The sequence below is a fragment of the Dipodomys merriami genome, unplaced genomic scaffold (genome assembly GCF_024711535.1).
Source record: "Dipodomys merriami isolate MVZ:Mamm:240054 unplaced genomic scaffold, mDipMer1.0.p SCAF_12, whole genome shotgun sequence".
NCBI classification, from domain to species: domain Eukaryota; kingdom Metazoa; phylum Chordata; class Mammalia; order Rodentia; family Heteromyidae; genus Dipodomys; species Dipodomys merriami.
Window position 1 is genome coordinate 39,496,685 of NW_027202493.1, and position 16,424 is coordinate 39,513,108.

At 53.3% G+C, this 16,424-nt stretch overlaps 1 protein-coding gene across 1 annotated transcript in view; it reads left to right on the forward strand.

Annotated features, from left to right (window-relative positions):
• Positions 1-16,424, forward strand: part of LOC138823358 (rho-related BTB domain-containing protein 2) — a 28,532-nt gene that overhangs the window by 6,077 nt on the left and 6,031 nt on the right. Inside the window, exons 3-8 of the mRNA XM_070016637.1 lie at positions 8,223-8,424; positions 9,249-9,352; positions 9,818-10,003; positions 11,421-12,439; positions 12,712-12,830; positions 15,699-15,849. Of these exons, the coding sequence (XP_069872738.1) occupies positions 8,223-8,424; positions 9,249-9,352; positions 9,818-10,003; positions 11,421-12,439; positions 12,712-12,830; positions 15,699-15,849 (1,781 nt within the window). The remainder of the gene's footprint in view (positions 1-8,222; positions 8,425-9,248; positions 9,353-9,817; positions 10,004-11,420; positions 12,440-12,711; positions 12,831-15,698; positions 15,850-16,424) is intronic.

Genomic DNA, 16,424 nt, shown 5'->3' on the forward strand with positions numbered 1-16,424 from the left:
ACTCGGTGCGGCTGCTATCAGATTTGACAGAGGGTACTCATGGAAGGTTTCCTGGAGGAAATGAAGTATGGACTGACTGACAGATGGCTAATCATTTTGGAGAAGGGAGTCGCAAGCATGTTCATACTGAGAGGACCGTGAGTAAAGGCCTACAGGTGTCCTTTCTCCTTGTGGGGATGTGGTGGCACCACACAGGCTCTGGCAGGGGACTGACAGCTGCTAGGTCTTTCCTGACTCAACTTGCAAACCTTGCCCACATTCTGTATCTTGAAATGTCTCTGATTTTGCTCAGGATTGGGTCTGAACTTCACCCCAGTGCAAGGTGGACAAGGATGCTGACTGCCCCAGATGACTGCATACTGCTAGGGAAGGTGTGTGTGTGTGTGTGTGTGTGTGTGTGTGTGTGTGTGTGTGTGTGTGTGTGTGTGTGTGTGTGTGTGTGTGTGTGTGTGTGCAACCTGCAGAGCTGCAGGAGCTAAGCCACTCAGTGAAGCACCTGAAATGTGGGGGTGGGGACGGAGGCAGTGGACAGAGAAGTCTGCACAAGCTGGACTGCCCTGGGTGGGGCCAGCAGAGCCGCAGGAAGTGAACCGCGGTGCTAGTGGATACTTCTCTTCCCAGACTAAGCTTCCTGCTCACGGCAGGTGTCTGTCTGGTGTCAGGAAGACAGCAGCTACATGACAGCCTGGAGGACAGGAAGGCCTGGAGGAGCTGTTTTTGGGGGCCTGGCTCAAGAGGCTTATGTCACAGACAGTTGCTGGTGTGGGAGAGATGCTGGAGCTCGATACTGTAGGATCAAACCTACCTGCAGGCCAGCAGGAGCACCTTAGCCACACACTGCCGATCCCCCAGCGAGTAAGCCAGGCCAGGCCAGGGCAGTGCCCAGGCTACTTGGCAGGGTGGCATAGAAACCCAGATAGGCAGCCAGGTGGTAGAATGACAAGTAATTCTGAAGGCTTCCTCAACTACACAGGGGCAGTGGGGGAAAGAGACAGACTGACTGGCTCCAGGAGCCTTTCCATTTCCCATCCAGAAGCAAAGAAATGAAGCAACCTGGGGCTGGGCAGCCCCATGTGAGCAGGGTGGGAGGCTGAGAGCGCTGAGAGGGACAGGGAGGCGCATGAATGGGCCAGGGCAGCCCCTTGCTTGCAGCCGCCTCTGGAACGGCCATTTCCAGGATCTGGTCATGGAGGGCTGGGCAAAAGTGGAGGAAGAGTGGTAGAAGATCTCAGGTGCAGAGTGGGTGGGACACTGTCCTGAGCAGCAGGGAGAACGGAGGTAGGGTCTGGAGGTAGTCCCGGCGAGGGCTGGCTGGAGAGGGGCCTAAAATCAGCCACAGTGGGGGCTCAGGGAGGGTCAGGGCTTGAGGACAGTCCGCCCCTTGGGTTGTGACTCTTCCATTGCCCTGGTATCCAGTAAAAGCTAGGAGCTTGTGTGTGGAGGCCCAGATACTGAGGGGAGTGAGGGGTCTTGGAGGCCCATACAAGCCGCTCTGATAGAAAGGGCCACAGCAATTCCTTGACATCGCGGAATGAAATGCAGGTAGGGCAACCTGACAGGGGCCTGGAGCCTGAGAAGAAAGGAGCCTTGGCTTTGGAGGAAGCTGGGACTGGGGGGGAAATTGCCACAATTGGTAAGGAGTGAAGGGCCTGAGAGCTGAAATCGTGGATAGACTTTGGTTTGAAGGAAAGCTGAAAGAAGGGACTGGTACAGAAGCAGAGCTGAGAATGGAGACCAACTCTTGCACCAAGGGCCTGCATGAGCCACTTCATGTAGTATGAGTATGCAACTTCATTGACACCTGTACTGGTCCAAGATTCTCCACCCCCCCCCCACCCTCAAAGCTGTACCTTGGCATCCCACAGTTCAGGCTAGTTGATATTCTTAGGCTGAACTGTCTTCACAGAAAGGAAAGGGCAATAGATAAAGGCTGAATAATGCCCTCCCCTTACCCCACCCTCCCGGTGCCTGTGGGAGCCTTACTTATTTTTTATTCTGCAAGGCACTGGGTCTGTACTACTGTCAGGAGACATGATAGATTATACCATTAGGAACCCAGTAGGCATCCAGTGCTCAGGTGGCTGTCTGGATCTGGGTGAAAGAGAAGAGGATATGGCCAGGAAAGGCCTGGTCATGAGAACATTGAGAGAGCTCATATGGTACTAGACTTTGGTATGGGTCATTCTTTGGCACACAAAAGGGTACCATACCTTCAGGGGAAGAAAACACCTGAGCATGGTCTAATTTCTTTGCTAAATATGCATTTGAACTAGCACTAGCCAGAAGTGTGAAGTGGGCACCCTTAGTCGTTGGCAACTTCCTCTCCAGCTCTGGATGGATTGAACAAGCAGAAATGCATGTATCATGAATACCTACGTTCCAGCTACCTGCATTAACAGGTGAGAAGCAGACTTCCAAAAATAGGAAACGACAGTGAATTTGCATCCTCAGAGCATAAGCCAGAGATGTGACAGAGTGGGTTGAGATAGTAGCTGTGGTAGACTGGCCTTTAAAAAATGTCTAGTCAGGTGCTGGTGGCTCACACCTGTAATCCTATCAACTCTGGAGGTTGAGATCTGAGAATCAAGATTTGCAGCCAGCCCAGACAGACAACTCTAAGAGATTCTTGATTTTTTTTTTGGGAGGGGGGGGTCCAGTCATGGGGCCTGAACTCTGGGCCTGGGCGCTATCCCTCAGCTCTTCAGCTCAAGGCTAACGCTCTACCATTTGAGTCATAGCGCCACTTTCGGCTTTTTTCCTTTTGCTTATGTGGTGCTGAGGAATTGAACCCAGGGCTTCATGCATGCAAGGCAAGCGCTCTACCACTGAGCCACCTTCCCAGCCCCTCTAAGAGATTCTTAATTCTCCAATTAACAAGTAGGAAAAAAACAAACAAACAAACAAAACCACCATAAAGTGGGGGTGTGGCTCAAGTGAAAGAGTACCATCCTTGGGCAAAACACTCAAGCAAGTACAACAAAGACATGAGTTCAAGCACCCTTGTACAAGTGTGCACACACGTCCAGAGGTAATTAACAGAATCGATAAAACCAGAAGGAGCTGAATGTTATAGTTCCAACTGTCCAGCTCAGTGTAAATAAACCAACCTTGCAGATGGATGCTTCCTTCTGAGGGTCACTCCTATGACAGGTGTTAAAATCATGCTTTTTCCAAAGGGGTAGATTGAGACAGAGAGACCAAAGGGACAGAGACACTGTTTCTGTGGCTGGTATTTTCGTAGCATTCCTTTCAGAGGTCAGAGATACTAGTGAAGCCCTGATGGCCACCAGATGGGGAGGTGGACAGGTGAAGAAGGTCCAGGTGGGGCACGGGTAAGGAAGTAACCTGAAGCTTACAAGGATCGCAGCAGCCAGAGATCAAGGTCTTCAAGGCTGATGGAGACGTCAAAGCTTTTAAGGACCAAGAACACCCCCCGTAGACAGCAGAGGATGGTGCAAGGGGTGGAGGCCAGGGTCTAAGGGGAAAGACAGGATGTCCTCCACTTGCATCCCTTCCAGGACGCACTTAGCATGCTGTTGAGATCCTTCTCAAAAGAGAAAACTGCATCTGAGGCATCAGAGGCCTGGTCAGGTAGGACCAGCCTAGACCCTCCCAGGGCTCGCGGAGGGGTGGGGAAGCGAAGTGGAGCAGGCAGGAGCGGCGGGGCGGGGCCCGGAGGGGGCGTGGCGGGGGCGGGACCTCGGCGCGCCCAATCCCCGTCTTTCCCCGCCTCTTCCCCGCCCCTGCCCTCTTTCCACCAACGGCGCGCCGCGGTGGGCGGTCCCCGCTACGGCGGCTGCTCTCGGGTGCGAATGTCTGTTTCCTCCTCCCTTTTTTTTCCTCCCCGTTTTTCTTTTTTTTCTCTTTTTGTGAATGAAAAAAGGAGGTCGCCGGCGGTCCCCGGGACTGCAGCGCCAGGCGTCTCCTTGGCAGCGCCGGAGCCGCGGGCCCGCGTAGAGGCGGCGGCCTCGCCCCGCGCCTTCCACTCGCGCGCGCCGCCCCGCAGCGTCCGCCGCGGAGCCCGGCGCGGCCCAGCGCCTCCATGACATTGGGCGCCCGGGGCGCGGGGCGATGCTGATCCGGAAGAGGCCGCGGCGGCGGTGCGGCTGGCGAGGCTGCTCGGGGCCGGCCGGCCGGCCCGGGCGGAGCGGTCAGAGTTTCTAATCCAACGGGGGACCCGGCCCGGCGGCTGGAGCCCCAGCCCTGCGCGACGGCACCCCGGCGTCGGGCCCACTCGCACGCGCGGAGTGACCCCCAGACATCCTACTAAAATGAGCGTGCCTGGCAGGAAGAGATGTGTTCCTTACGCTAGAAATTACCCCGTCACATGTAGTGGTGTAAGTAAATGATTTTAATTTCTATCATGGCCGGGGCGGCGTGCCGCCTCGCCCTCCTCCCGCACCCCGCCCGGCCCTGCGCGCGCCCCTCCCGGGCCTGTCTCCGGGTCCCACTCGGTTCTTGCGCTCCTGCTGCGGTTGCTGGGTTTGGAGGGGCGAGGGACTCACCCCTGCCGGGGTCTCCCAGGCAGGGAAGATGACTTGCTACGGCGAGCCGTGCCCCTCCCCCTTCCCCGTTTTATTTTTTGTTTTATATCGCTTGTGCGGAGCGGGGTGTTAGGGGGCCGGGGGGGGGGTCGGGGGGGGGGGAGAATTCCGGAGTGATGGCAGCGCATCTGTTTCTGCGGGGCTTTTTTGTGGTGGTGGTGGTGGTGATTGATCTGGTTGTTTAAACCAGTGGGATTTGGGCGTTTTGCTTGCGGCAGAGATGTTCCTTTGAAGTCAACTCCATTGCAGTCAGGCCAACTGAGTACTGGTGGAAATCTGAAGCTTTGCTAATGTTTCCACCTCCGAGGCTTTACGTGGTGTTTAGCCTTGAGCTTTTGGTTGCTGTGGTTGCTGTGGATATGACCATTCACGATCCCTTTGGGCCTAGCTTTCCGCTGGGTCTGCGCGGTGGGCAATCCAGCCTTCCACCTTCTCTGCTTTGACAATGCCAGTGCGAGCGCCTTTAGTTCAGAGTCCTCTCTCTCCCCCTTCCCCTGAATCTCCCTTCCTATTCATCCTCCCTGATTTTTACCTTCATTTTCTGGGTTTTCCTCCCTTTCACGTTTTTTCGGAAGATGCAGGATGTGGGATATCGGTTGCTAGGAGACAAGCCAGGCTCCCAGAGAGATTCTGTCGTTTCCTTGACAACCAGACTAGTGCAGCCACAGATGAACAAGCCTCCTATCAGTTGTGGGAGGGAAAGGGGGCCTTTTTGAGCTCTGCAGAGAGTGTGTGTAGAGATATGGGGGTGGCAATGGGAGCCCTTGAGGTTTGTAGCTAGTCTGAGCACACCTTTGGATCCTGCCTGGACTTACATAGCAGTTGGGCAGCAGACTGGTTTTGAAGAGGGGGAAGGTGATCTTGGGACACGAGTTGGGGGAAGATACATCCGCAACTTTGGGATTGCCACGGGAGAGCAGTGAATTGTTATACCCAGGGCAGAGTGGCAAGGAAATCATAGTTGATAGATGGTGGTTGGGAGGATCTGAAGGAATAGGGATGAGGCAATTGTGCAGAAAAGTCTGGAGAGATTGAAGAAGGGTGTGTCAGAAAGGGGAAGTTGGGGAGCTTCATGAATTGTGTTATCTTGCATCAGCACTGATAGAGAAAAGTGACCATATTCTAGAGCAGAAATTATATTACTGCTGGCAGGCTGTCTCCAGGACAGTATTCTCATTTAAAACAAGCCTGATTAGACAAAGAGTTCTGTTGGCTTAATTGGGCCAGTCTGTATCTTAAAGAGAGAGATAATTACACATATAGATATGCAATCTAGCATTATATAATACTACATTACATAAGAAGACAAATACCTCCTTCCACCCAGGCTCACTTGGCATGAATTAACGAAAATTCAAGCAAAAATTTTCCCCCCAACGCCTTTATACCCATTTTCCAGAAGGGAAGACTGATGCCCACAAAAGTGGAGTGATTGCCCTTTCCTGGTCAGGAAATGAAATTTACCACTCCGTTGGGTGGAATGGGCAAGGATAATTTTTTTTAACTCTGGACACAGAGGACAGGAGAAGGGCAGCCTGGGTATGGGTGGTGAGGGACAGTTCATTGTGAGTACCATTCCAGCCAGTCTGGCGTCCTAATCTCATGGTCCTCTCTTTGTTACTTTCTGACTTGTCGGTTGGCTGGAGGTGGCATAACAGGGTGCTCAGGGGTGTACTCATACTAAAGGCTGAGCTTGGTTGTTCTGCTGGTATCCTGGTGTCATCTCCACTATCAAGATAAGATGCTCCTGGATTTAACAACTGAGGCCCCTCCTCTGTGCCTCCTCTCCTCGCTGCCCCGCAGATCCACGTGACTGCCACCAGAATCCAAACTTAAGAAAGAAGAGTTTCTGTCTTTATTTTACAGGTGCACATACAATATTGGTGGGGAATCTATATTTTTTCTTTGGAATTTGTTATTTATTTGATAAACCACACTCAGATAACTCCTCTGGTACCCACATATCCTACAACTTGAGTTGAGACCACCATAGAAATGGGGTTCCTAGTTCTCAGATCAGAAGAGAGAAGAGGGAATCAGAAGTTGGTGGTTAGAATGGTTGCCTGGTAGAAAGAGCCAGAAGGAGCAGGGGGTGAATTATATGTTCATTGTCCTGCGAATTGGGGCAAGAGAGCCCTTGGAGTTGAAGGGTTCAGATCCCGTAAGATCCCAAGGAGGAGAAGGAAGCTCTCTCATTGAAAAGCCCTTGCTGCACTTTTTTGCTTAGGTTGCCAGTGTTGCATCCACTTGAGCAAATCCCAGTTGCCACCATTACTTGGATATTTCAGTTCTGCATTCCTGCATGCTGGCATCCAGTTACAGCCCAGCAGGAATGGAGCTGCTCTGCTGCTGGTGGTGGCCTGGCTCAGCAGCGGGGTGACTGGGCAGCTCTGCACTGGCCTGTCAGTCTGGGATGGTTTACTTCCTGTGGTCTTACCCCCAGGCTGATGACCTGCTCCGCCCCTACTACCTTCTTTCTTAACCCTTCTAGAAGAGTGGAGGCCAACAGGGAGGTTGCCAGCCAAAGCCCCAATCAAGCCCAGGGCCTTCTGGTAACAGCTTCTTAAACACTGCCATGACATTTTGACTGCAGAACACCCTTCTGTGTATTCATTTGAGCCATCTTTCTCTGGAGGTGGACAAGCTGTTTCCTCTCTGGTCAGCATTGAAGGAAACTGAGGCAGAAATTCAGGCAGAAGCTTTTACCTTCTGCTTCCTCCAACAACTAGTTCCTCACATACATATTAGAGCCAGCTTCTCCCAGGAGCACCAGTGGTCTAGAGTCTTCCAGCCTGAATGAGCATCCTCCTTCATTAGGAGTGGGAGGTTCAAAGGAGGCAGTTCCCTCCTCCCCCTCTCTTTCTCTCTCTTTCTCTCTGCACCAATGGGAAGGCCCATGGAGTGCATGGCCACAGCCTGTGGTTCTCTCCACCCACATCTCAAAGTGGGCTTTCAGCTGAGCAAGGCACGTGGACAACGTGCTAGAATGAGAGGAGAGGAGGAGAGGCCCAAGGGCTGGGCATGGGCACCTAGAAGCCTCCCTCTTCCGTCCCATAGAGGGGGCTGAGCTTAGAGGATGGGCATGAGCAGCCTGGGGCTTGGAAATTCACTACTAGCGAGGACTAGGGGGGAAAGAAGGGAGTCTGGGAGAGCTGCCACCCAGCCCTGACAAGTCCATTAAATTTTAAAGTGGCCCTGCCCTGGGGCATGCTGGGAAGGGGTGGGGACCTGGCCCTAACTCTGCTTCTGTCAGCTGTTTGTTCTGCTGCTGCCACAGCCCCAGGAAGGGGGGCGGGGGTGGGCAGAGCAGGAGTGAGCTCTAGGCAGAGGCTGCCCTCTCTGAGCGTGTGGGGATGGGACAGGCCCTGTGCAGGCTCCGCCGTGGGATCTCTCATGGGTCTCCTCCACTCAGAAGCCCGGCTGGAGGATGGTGGGCCTGAAGGGAGATATGCAGCCTCCTTGGTGGCACTGCCCATCTCAGTCTGAGTGGGATCCTGCCTCCCGGGGGTCCCTGCAGAGCGTCTGCCTTGAGAGTTGCCCACTTCTCTCTCCTCCGGGCAGCAGCACCAATGCCTGATACACGCACAGCCTCCGCTGAGAAAGGCTGCCTATCCTGGCCCAGGTCCACAGTGCGCGGGCATGCCAGGCTGTCCTGACTGCTTCCTTCCTGCCCCTCAGGTCCCAATTAATGGATTCTGACATGGATTATGAAAGGCCAAACGTAGAGACCATCAAGTGCGTGGTGGTGGGGGACAACGCAGTAGGCAAGACCAGGCTCATCTGTGCCCGGGCCTGCAATGCCACCCTTACTCAGTACCAGCTGCTCGCCACCCATGTGCCCACAGTGTGGGCCATCGACCAGTATCGTGTGTGTCAGGAGGTAAGGTTTGCAAGGCCATTTGGCACATCTGGGACTTTCTTCTTTTTTGGGGGGCGGGGGTGTCCGGTCGTGGGGCCTGAACTCTGGGCCTGGGCGCTGTCCCTCAGCTCTTCAGCTCAAGGCTAGCACGCTACCACTTGAGCCATAGCACCACTTCTGGCTTTTTTTCCCCTGCTTATGTGGTGCTGAGGAATCGAACCCAGGGCCTCATGTATGCAAGGCAAGCGCTCTACCACTGAGCCACCTTCCTAGCCCTGGGACTTTCTTCTTTTGCCTGGGCTTGGGGTTGTCTGCAAAGTGTTCAGGAGCCCCTTCGGGGTGGAGTTGGAGTGGAGGAAGCAGAAAGAGCCTCTGGAGGGAGGTCTGTGGGGAGCCCACCCCTTAGGGGGACCTCAGACCATTTTTTAATTTCAATGAACTAACTCCTGGGACCCCAGCTTTGTGTGGACAGTGCATCTTGTGCCATCATAGTAATGATATTGGGGAGTTGGGGGCCAGGGCCAGGTTGAGAAAGGGGTAAGAACTAAGTGTGTGTGGGGGGAGATCTAATAGCAAGAGATCAGAGGCTCATAAGAAAATGAAGCAAGGATAGCTGGGAGCAAGGGTGGGCTTCTGAGGAAATCCCTTCTATACCAGGAGCAGTCTCCCCCTTATGGTGTCTCCTGCTTCTGCTCAGCTTGTCAACTGTCTTGTTATTGATTCTCCTGAGATTTCATGTGGTCCAATAGCAAACAATAAGCCATGCCAGCCCTGGAGCCTCCAGGATGAGCTGGCCCCCTTCCCTAAGGATCAGTGCCCTTCTCTCCCCCATCTACCCCTCTCAGGTGTTGGAACGCTCGCGGGATGTGGTAGATGACGTCAGTGTCTCCCTGCGCCTTTGGGACACCTTTGGCGACCACCACAAAGACCGCCGCTTTGCTTATGGGAGGTAGGAAAGGCCTTGGCTGCCTGCAGGAGGCCTCATGAGTGGATTTTCCCTGCTTTCCCAAGGAACTGAGCAGCTCCTTGCAGCTGAAGCCGGGAGGAAGGGGGCAGAGATAAAACAGCATGGCAGATGCCCTGGGTGACGGAGGCCCCTCAACTTGGGAGTCCGGAGGCCTGATTTGTATCCCAGCTCTGCCGCCTAGCAGCTCTCAGATCATATTCTCACTGGGAGAGGGTTAAAATGGTCATTTTGTAAGTCTTAAACTGGCTAAGAGGCCAGGAGCCTCTAAGTTCTGAAACGCTCCATCAAATAGAGTTACTGTTCTTACAAGTTATGTGGAGGATCATGGGAGGATCATGGGTTCACAAGCCAGGTGTGAAGTAGGAGTGCTTGTTTCCTTTGTTCCCGGGGGCAGGTAACCTCCCACCAGCTTTCTCTTGCCCATAAGCTCTCCTGTCACTCCCCCAGATCGGATGTGGTGGTTCTGTGTTTCTCCATTGCCAACCCCAATTCCCTCCACCATGTTAAGACCATGTGGTACCCAGAGATCAAGCACTTCTGCCCCCGAGCACCTGTCATCCTGGTGGGCTGCCAGCTGGACCTGCGCTATGCCGACCTGGAGGCCGTCAACAGGGCCCGGAGGCCCTTGGCTAGGTAAGAGGGCTGCTGCCTGGGGAGAGGACCGCGACGCATGGGGATGGCTCAGCACCACGGTTCCCCACACAGCCCTAAGTGAGCACCTCACCTCTCCTCCAGGTGGCACAGGCTCACATCAGAGCCAACACGTATGCTCATTCATTCATTCATTGAGTCACCCCGCCATGTACTGACTGTACACCTACTGTGTGAACAGTACTTGTGCTAAACACTGTGGAGGAAAATCAGGGAGGAGAAGGTGATATTCGCATAAAAAAGGTCATTTTGTTGGAGACAGACAGTTGGCTCTTTGGATCTGTAGCTTCTACCTATGAATTTGACCAGTGCAAATGGAAAAATCTCTCTCCCTCTCTTTCTCTGTCTCTCTCTCTGTCTCTCTCTCTCGTCAGTCATGGGCCTTGAACTCTGGGCCTGGGTGCTGTCTCTCAGTTCTTCAGCTCAAGGCTAGTGCTCTACCACTTGAGCCACAGTGCCACTTCAGTTTTCTGGTGGTTTATTGGAGATAAGAGTCTCACAGACTTTCCTGCCCGGGCTGGCTTTGAACCGCCATCCTCAGATTTCAGCCTCCTAAGTAACTAGGATTACAGGCCACTGGCACCCAGCTAGAAAATATCTCTTTAAAAACTCTTTTTTATGAATGCATATGGACTTTTGATCTTGCCATTTTGCCACCAACAAGACATTGTAACAACCATTGGCCTAGTATGACACTGTATTAGGTATTAGAGGCAATCTAGAGATGATTCTAAGAATGAGGAGGAGGATGCCCCTACATTTTTTTTGTTTTTTGGGGGGTTCCGGTCATGGGGCCTGAACTCTGGGCCTGGGCGCTGTCCCTCAGCTCTTCAGGTCAAGACTAGTGCTCTACCATTTGAGCCACAGCACCACTTCCGGCTTTTTTTCTTTTTGCTTATGTGGTGCTGGGGAATCGAACCCAGGGCCTCATGCATGCAAGGCAAGCGCTCTACCACTGAGCCACCTTCCCAGCCCTGCCCCACATTTTATACAAACTTGAGGACATTTTATTTAAGGGGCTTGAGCTTCCATGGATTTTGGTATCTGAGGTGGATCTTGGGACCAAACTCCCTTAAATTCTGAGGGATCAGTGTATATGATCAAGTTACATTCCAATGTGAAGCATTGCATGATAATTCCATTCAATTGCATGCAAGTAGAAAGACACTGTTATCACAGCTTTATTAAATGTATAGCTTTTGTAAGTTCATATGGGGAGGCCTGGCATAGATAAGGAAGTCCTCCTGAAGGACCTTATAGGAATTTGTCAGGCAGAAGGGAAAAGGCAGGGCAGGAGGGGGACCAATGACGTGGCTTCTGAACAGAGCCCCTCCTGCATGGGGAAGAACGGGAAGCTCTCCCCACTACCGATGCACGTTTCCTCTTTTAAACTCACCAGGCCCATCAAGCCCAATGAGATCCTTGCCCCGGAGAAGGGCCGGGAGGTGGCCAAGGAGCTGGGCATCCCTTACTACGAGACCAGCGTGGTGGCCCAGTTTGGCATCAAGGACGTCTTTGACAATGCTATTCGGGCTGCCCTCATCTCCCGCCGCCACCTGCAGTTCTGGAAGTCTCATCTCCGCAATGTGCAGCGGCCCCTGCTGCAGGCTCCCTTCCTGCCTCCCAAGCCGCCGCCTCCCATCATCGTGGTGCCCGATCCCCCGTCCAGCAGTGAGGAGTGCCCCGCCCACCTCCTGGAGGACCCGCTCTGCGCGGACGTCATCCTGGTGCTGCAGGAGCGGGTGCGCATCTTTGCGCACAAGATCTACCTCTCCACCTCCTCCTCCAAGTTCTATGACCTGTTCCTCATGGACCTGAGCGAGGGGGAGCTGGGAGGCCCCTCGGGGCCAGGAGGCCCCCGCCCTGAGGACCACCGGGGTCACCCTGACCCACACCACCACCATCACCACCACCATCATGGGCGGGACTTCCTGTTACGGGCAGCCAGCTTTGACGTGTGTGAGAGTGTGGATGAGGCTGGGGGTTCCGGGCCTGCTGGTCTCCGGGCCTCGACCAGTGATGGGATCTTACGGGGCAATGGCACAGGGTACCTGCCAGGCAGGGGTCGTGTGCTGTCTTCCTGGAGCCGAGCTTTTGTGAGCATCCAGGAAGAGATGGCAGAAGACCCTCTGACCTTCAAGTCTCGGCTGATGGTGGTAGTGAAGATGGACAACTCCATCCAGCCAGGGCCCTTCCGGGCTGTTCTCAAGTACCTGTACACAGGAGAGCTGGGTGAGAACGAGCGGGACCTCATGCACATTGCCCACATCGCTGAGCTGCTGGAGGTCTTTGATCTGCGCATGATGGTAGCCAACATTCTCAACAATGAGGCCTTCATGAACCAGGAGATCACCAAGGCCTTCCACGTCCGCCGGACCAATCGGGTCAAGGAATGCTTGGCAAAAGGCACCTTCTCAGGTATGGGGCACGCTTAGAAGACAGGGGCTTCTTTCCAAGTTTTCAGAGGGGGTTGGGTAAGTCCTGGTAGCATTGCCAGTTGGTCTCAGCTCCTGGTCTCCTGGTGATGTACATGGCCACCCAGCTCTTGAAACTAAGCGCTTTGCCACCTGATGCTCATGTTGTGTGGCTTCAGAAGGAGTTGGGTAGTGGGGGTCCATTGACCACTCTCGGGGCTGATTGTCCCACATACCCACTGTATTCTCACATGATGCCTCTTTCCTCCTGGACAGATGTGACCTTCATCCTGGACGATGGTACCATCAGCGCCCACAAGCCCCTGTTGATTTCCAGCTGTGACTGGATGGCTGCCATGTTTGGGGGGCCATTTGTGGAGAGTTCTACCAGGGAGGTGAGAACTGGCTCCCTGAGCATGGGAAGAGTAGGGGCACAAGAGGGTTCTACGCTGTTGGTGTTCTAGGGTTCATCAGTAATGGGCCTTTTTTTGCAGCTTCGACTAAGGGAGTAAGAGGATACTGCCTATAGCCAAGGATTTTACAACATTCCAGGAAAGGGAATTAAATAAACATCTGCATTTGGTAGGAAGTACACACACACACACACACACACACACATACACACACACACACACACGCACACACGCACACAATTTAGTCCACACATAAGTCTTTTTTTTTGGGGGGGGGTCCGGTCGTGGGGCCTGAACTCTGGGCCTGGGCACTGTCCCTCAGCTCTTCAGCTCAAGGTTAGCACTCTACCACTTGAGCCACAGCGCCACTTCCGGCTTTTTTTCTTTTTGCTTATGTGGTGCTGAGGAATCAAACCCAGGGCCTCGGGCATGCAAGGCAAGCGCTCTACCACTGAGCCACCTTCCCAGCCCCACACATAAGTCTTATACACAGTATATTCCCATGTTGTGTGTAGGAAATGGAGACCCTAAGAAATTGTCTGAATGGGAAAGAGAGGTTAGAGTTGGAACTTTTTGGCTCTTGGCCTTGTATCGTGTGGCCTCCCTGAGACACATGAACAACTAGAAGAACGTCAGGGGTCCAAACCACACTTACCAGTGTCTTCAAAGGTAGGTTTTATAATTAAGGACTATGGTGACAAATCAGGAGATGGCTGCTATTGAAAAGCAGTCCAGGGGCTGGGAGGGTGGCTCAGTGGTAGAGCGCTTGCCTTGCATACATGAGGCCTTGGGTTCGATTCCTCAGCACCACATAAGCAAAAAGAAAAAGCCGGAAGTGGTGCTGTGGCTCAAGTGGTAGAGCACTAGCCTTGAGCTGAAGAGCTGAGGGACAGCGCCCAGGCCCAGAGTTCAGGCCCCACGACTGGACCAAAAAAAAAAAAACAAAAGTAAAGCAGTCCAGGCTGGGCACTGGCAGCTCATGCCTGTAATCCTAGCTACTCAGTAGGCTGAGATCTGAGGATCATGGTTCAAAGCCATCCTGGGCAGAAAAATCTGTCAGACTCTATCTCCAAATAAATACCCAAAAGCCAGAAACAGAGCTGTGGCTCAGTGGTAGAGTATTAGCCTTAAACAAAAGAGTTACGGGATGTCACCCAGACCCCGAGTTCAATCCCCAGGTGAGATGCATCCATGAGGAACCACCCAGGGAAACAGCAGGGTTGGCGGGGAAGCTGATGGTTTCTGTGGGAACGGGCCGGTGAGGCAGGGTAAGCAGGTTTAGCATTGGCTGAGGTAACTGGCCTGGTTGTCTGGTACTTGGCTCTGGGATGATTAGGTTGGGGAAATAATGGGGTGCGAGGTGGGCGGGAGGGGGGCTGACAGCAGTCAAGGAGGAGGCCGTTGGCTCTGGATTGGTTGGTCTGTTTGTGCAAAGGTCAGTTAAGGGCAACTCATTAGCTATTTGCAGGCAAAGCCTTGGAAGAGGAAGTATGCTGAAGGCCAGCAGGGGTCTAGGTATCAGGGAACCAGAATACATAACATGAGAGAGCATGCTGAATGCCGCCAGCTTTCCCTCTAGTCCGTGCTCCATCTCACCTGCCCTTCTCCCTCACGCTCCACTTTCGCAGGCTCCTAGACTGGAAGCGTAGACAAGGCCTATCAGTATGTGCTTTGAAATGTTCTCCCACATGCTCCTCTCTCCTTTCCATACATCTAGACAGCAGAGTAGGCCAGGCCACAGGCCTTGGTGTTCTCCATCATCCCTGAGTCTGGGAACATCAATTGCTCATCACTCCCCCTTGTAGTAACCAAGTTCTACTTCGCACTGGGCATCTCTATGTGGCGTTCCCAGCTGGCCTGTAATTGCTGTTGAGTGTGGGGATGAGGTAGTTGACTTCTGCTGAGTGCTCCCGCTAAGTACCTGCCTCTTAGTAAATGCTCACCAGCATTGCTTCCCGGGGTCTAGAATGTGAGCTCCTTGAGATTTCTGGGAAGTGTTTATGGGCGGCAGAGTTGGGGCTGTTCTCTGCAGGATGTGGATATGCAGTAAGAGACTAGGATTCTCCGAAGGCCCCGAGGCCAGCCCGCTCTGGACCTTGAAAGCTCCAGCTAATTCCCAGCAAATCTCGTGAGAGTTGCGTCTGATGAGAAAGCAGTTTTTGTGGCAGTTCTGCACTGAAGAGATCCCAAAGGCTCAAAGCAGCCACTCCGAGCCAGCACTGGTGTTCCCTTTACTCATTCTCTATCTCATTTTGGTGGCTCCCTGGCAGGCACAGTGGGGCTGGGACTGTGTTCTTGACCGAAATAACTCCTTCCAGCATCCTGTAGCTTCAGGAGGAGTTCAGGAAGTATCCAGGTCTCTTCAAAAGATACTGTCAGCAAGCCTGGTGCCAGTGGCTCACGCCTGTAATCCTAGCTACTCAGGAAGCTGAGATCTGAGGATTGCAGTTCAAAGCCAGCTCGGGCAGGAAAGTCCATGAGAATCTTATCTCCAGTTAACCACCAGAAAACGGGAAGTGGCGCTATGGCTCCAAGTGGTAGACTGGTAGAGCACTAGACTTGAGCAAAAGGAGCCCAGGGACAGTGCGCAGGCCCAGAGTTCAAGCCCCAGGACTGGCAAAAAAAAAAAAAAGTACTCTCAGCAAAGCTGGGGCTCAGTGCCAGTTGTTGCAGAGAAGGGGTCAGGACTTTGGGAGAGCGGAGGGGGTTGTCTCCTAAACCGATACAGATAGAGGCTGAGAAAAAGCCACCTATCGAGATCAGCTGTGTGGATCAGGCCTTTTCAGCTTCTGAGTTCCTGTTGCCCTTCAGTGGACCTCAGTGCCACCTGCCCTCTTCTTCCCACTCCAGGTGGTGTTTCCCTACACCAGCAAGAGCTGCATGCGGGCCGTGCTGGAGTACCTGTACACTGGCATGTTCACCTCCAGCCCTGACCTGGATGACATGAAGCTCATCATCTTGGCCAACCGCCTCTGCCTGCCACACTTGGTTGCTCTCACAGGTAACTAGCCGGAGCGCTCAGGCACCTCCCTGGGGGAAGATCAGGAAGACCCTGGGGACTGATTACAGGTCTTCTGGCCCCTGTGTTCTCCTGGGGACAGACTACAGTACCAAGGGAAGAAGCTTTTCTGGAATGAGATCTGCTGATGTGGATAGAGTTTTTGATAAGGACATGGCTGAGAGTTGACTCTGAGAAATGTGTTTAGTAGATCGCCCCTGGGCTCATTGTGGTCTCAGACACGCTTAAAAGTCAAGAAATAGAACACAATTCCATGTCTTTATCCTCTGACTCTCCTCCTTATCCACCTCTTCCTCCTTCTTTTCATTTTTCTCTTCTTCCACTACTGTTGATTTTACCTTCTCTTCCTCCTTCCGGAAACACAAAGCAAACACAATTGGAACACTCATCCCAGCTTTTAGGATAAGCCAATCCCAGAAGCCCCTTGGAGTAGAGAAAGATCCAGGAAGAGGCAGTCTGGGTCCTCGAGCCTAGGGCTCTGGCTGTGGAAGGAGACTGGGGCCAGTGACCCAGGCAGACAGCTGTTGATGTTGGAGTTGGCATCTGTGTTGTTGTTG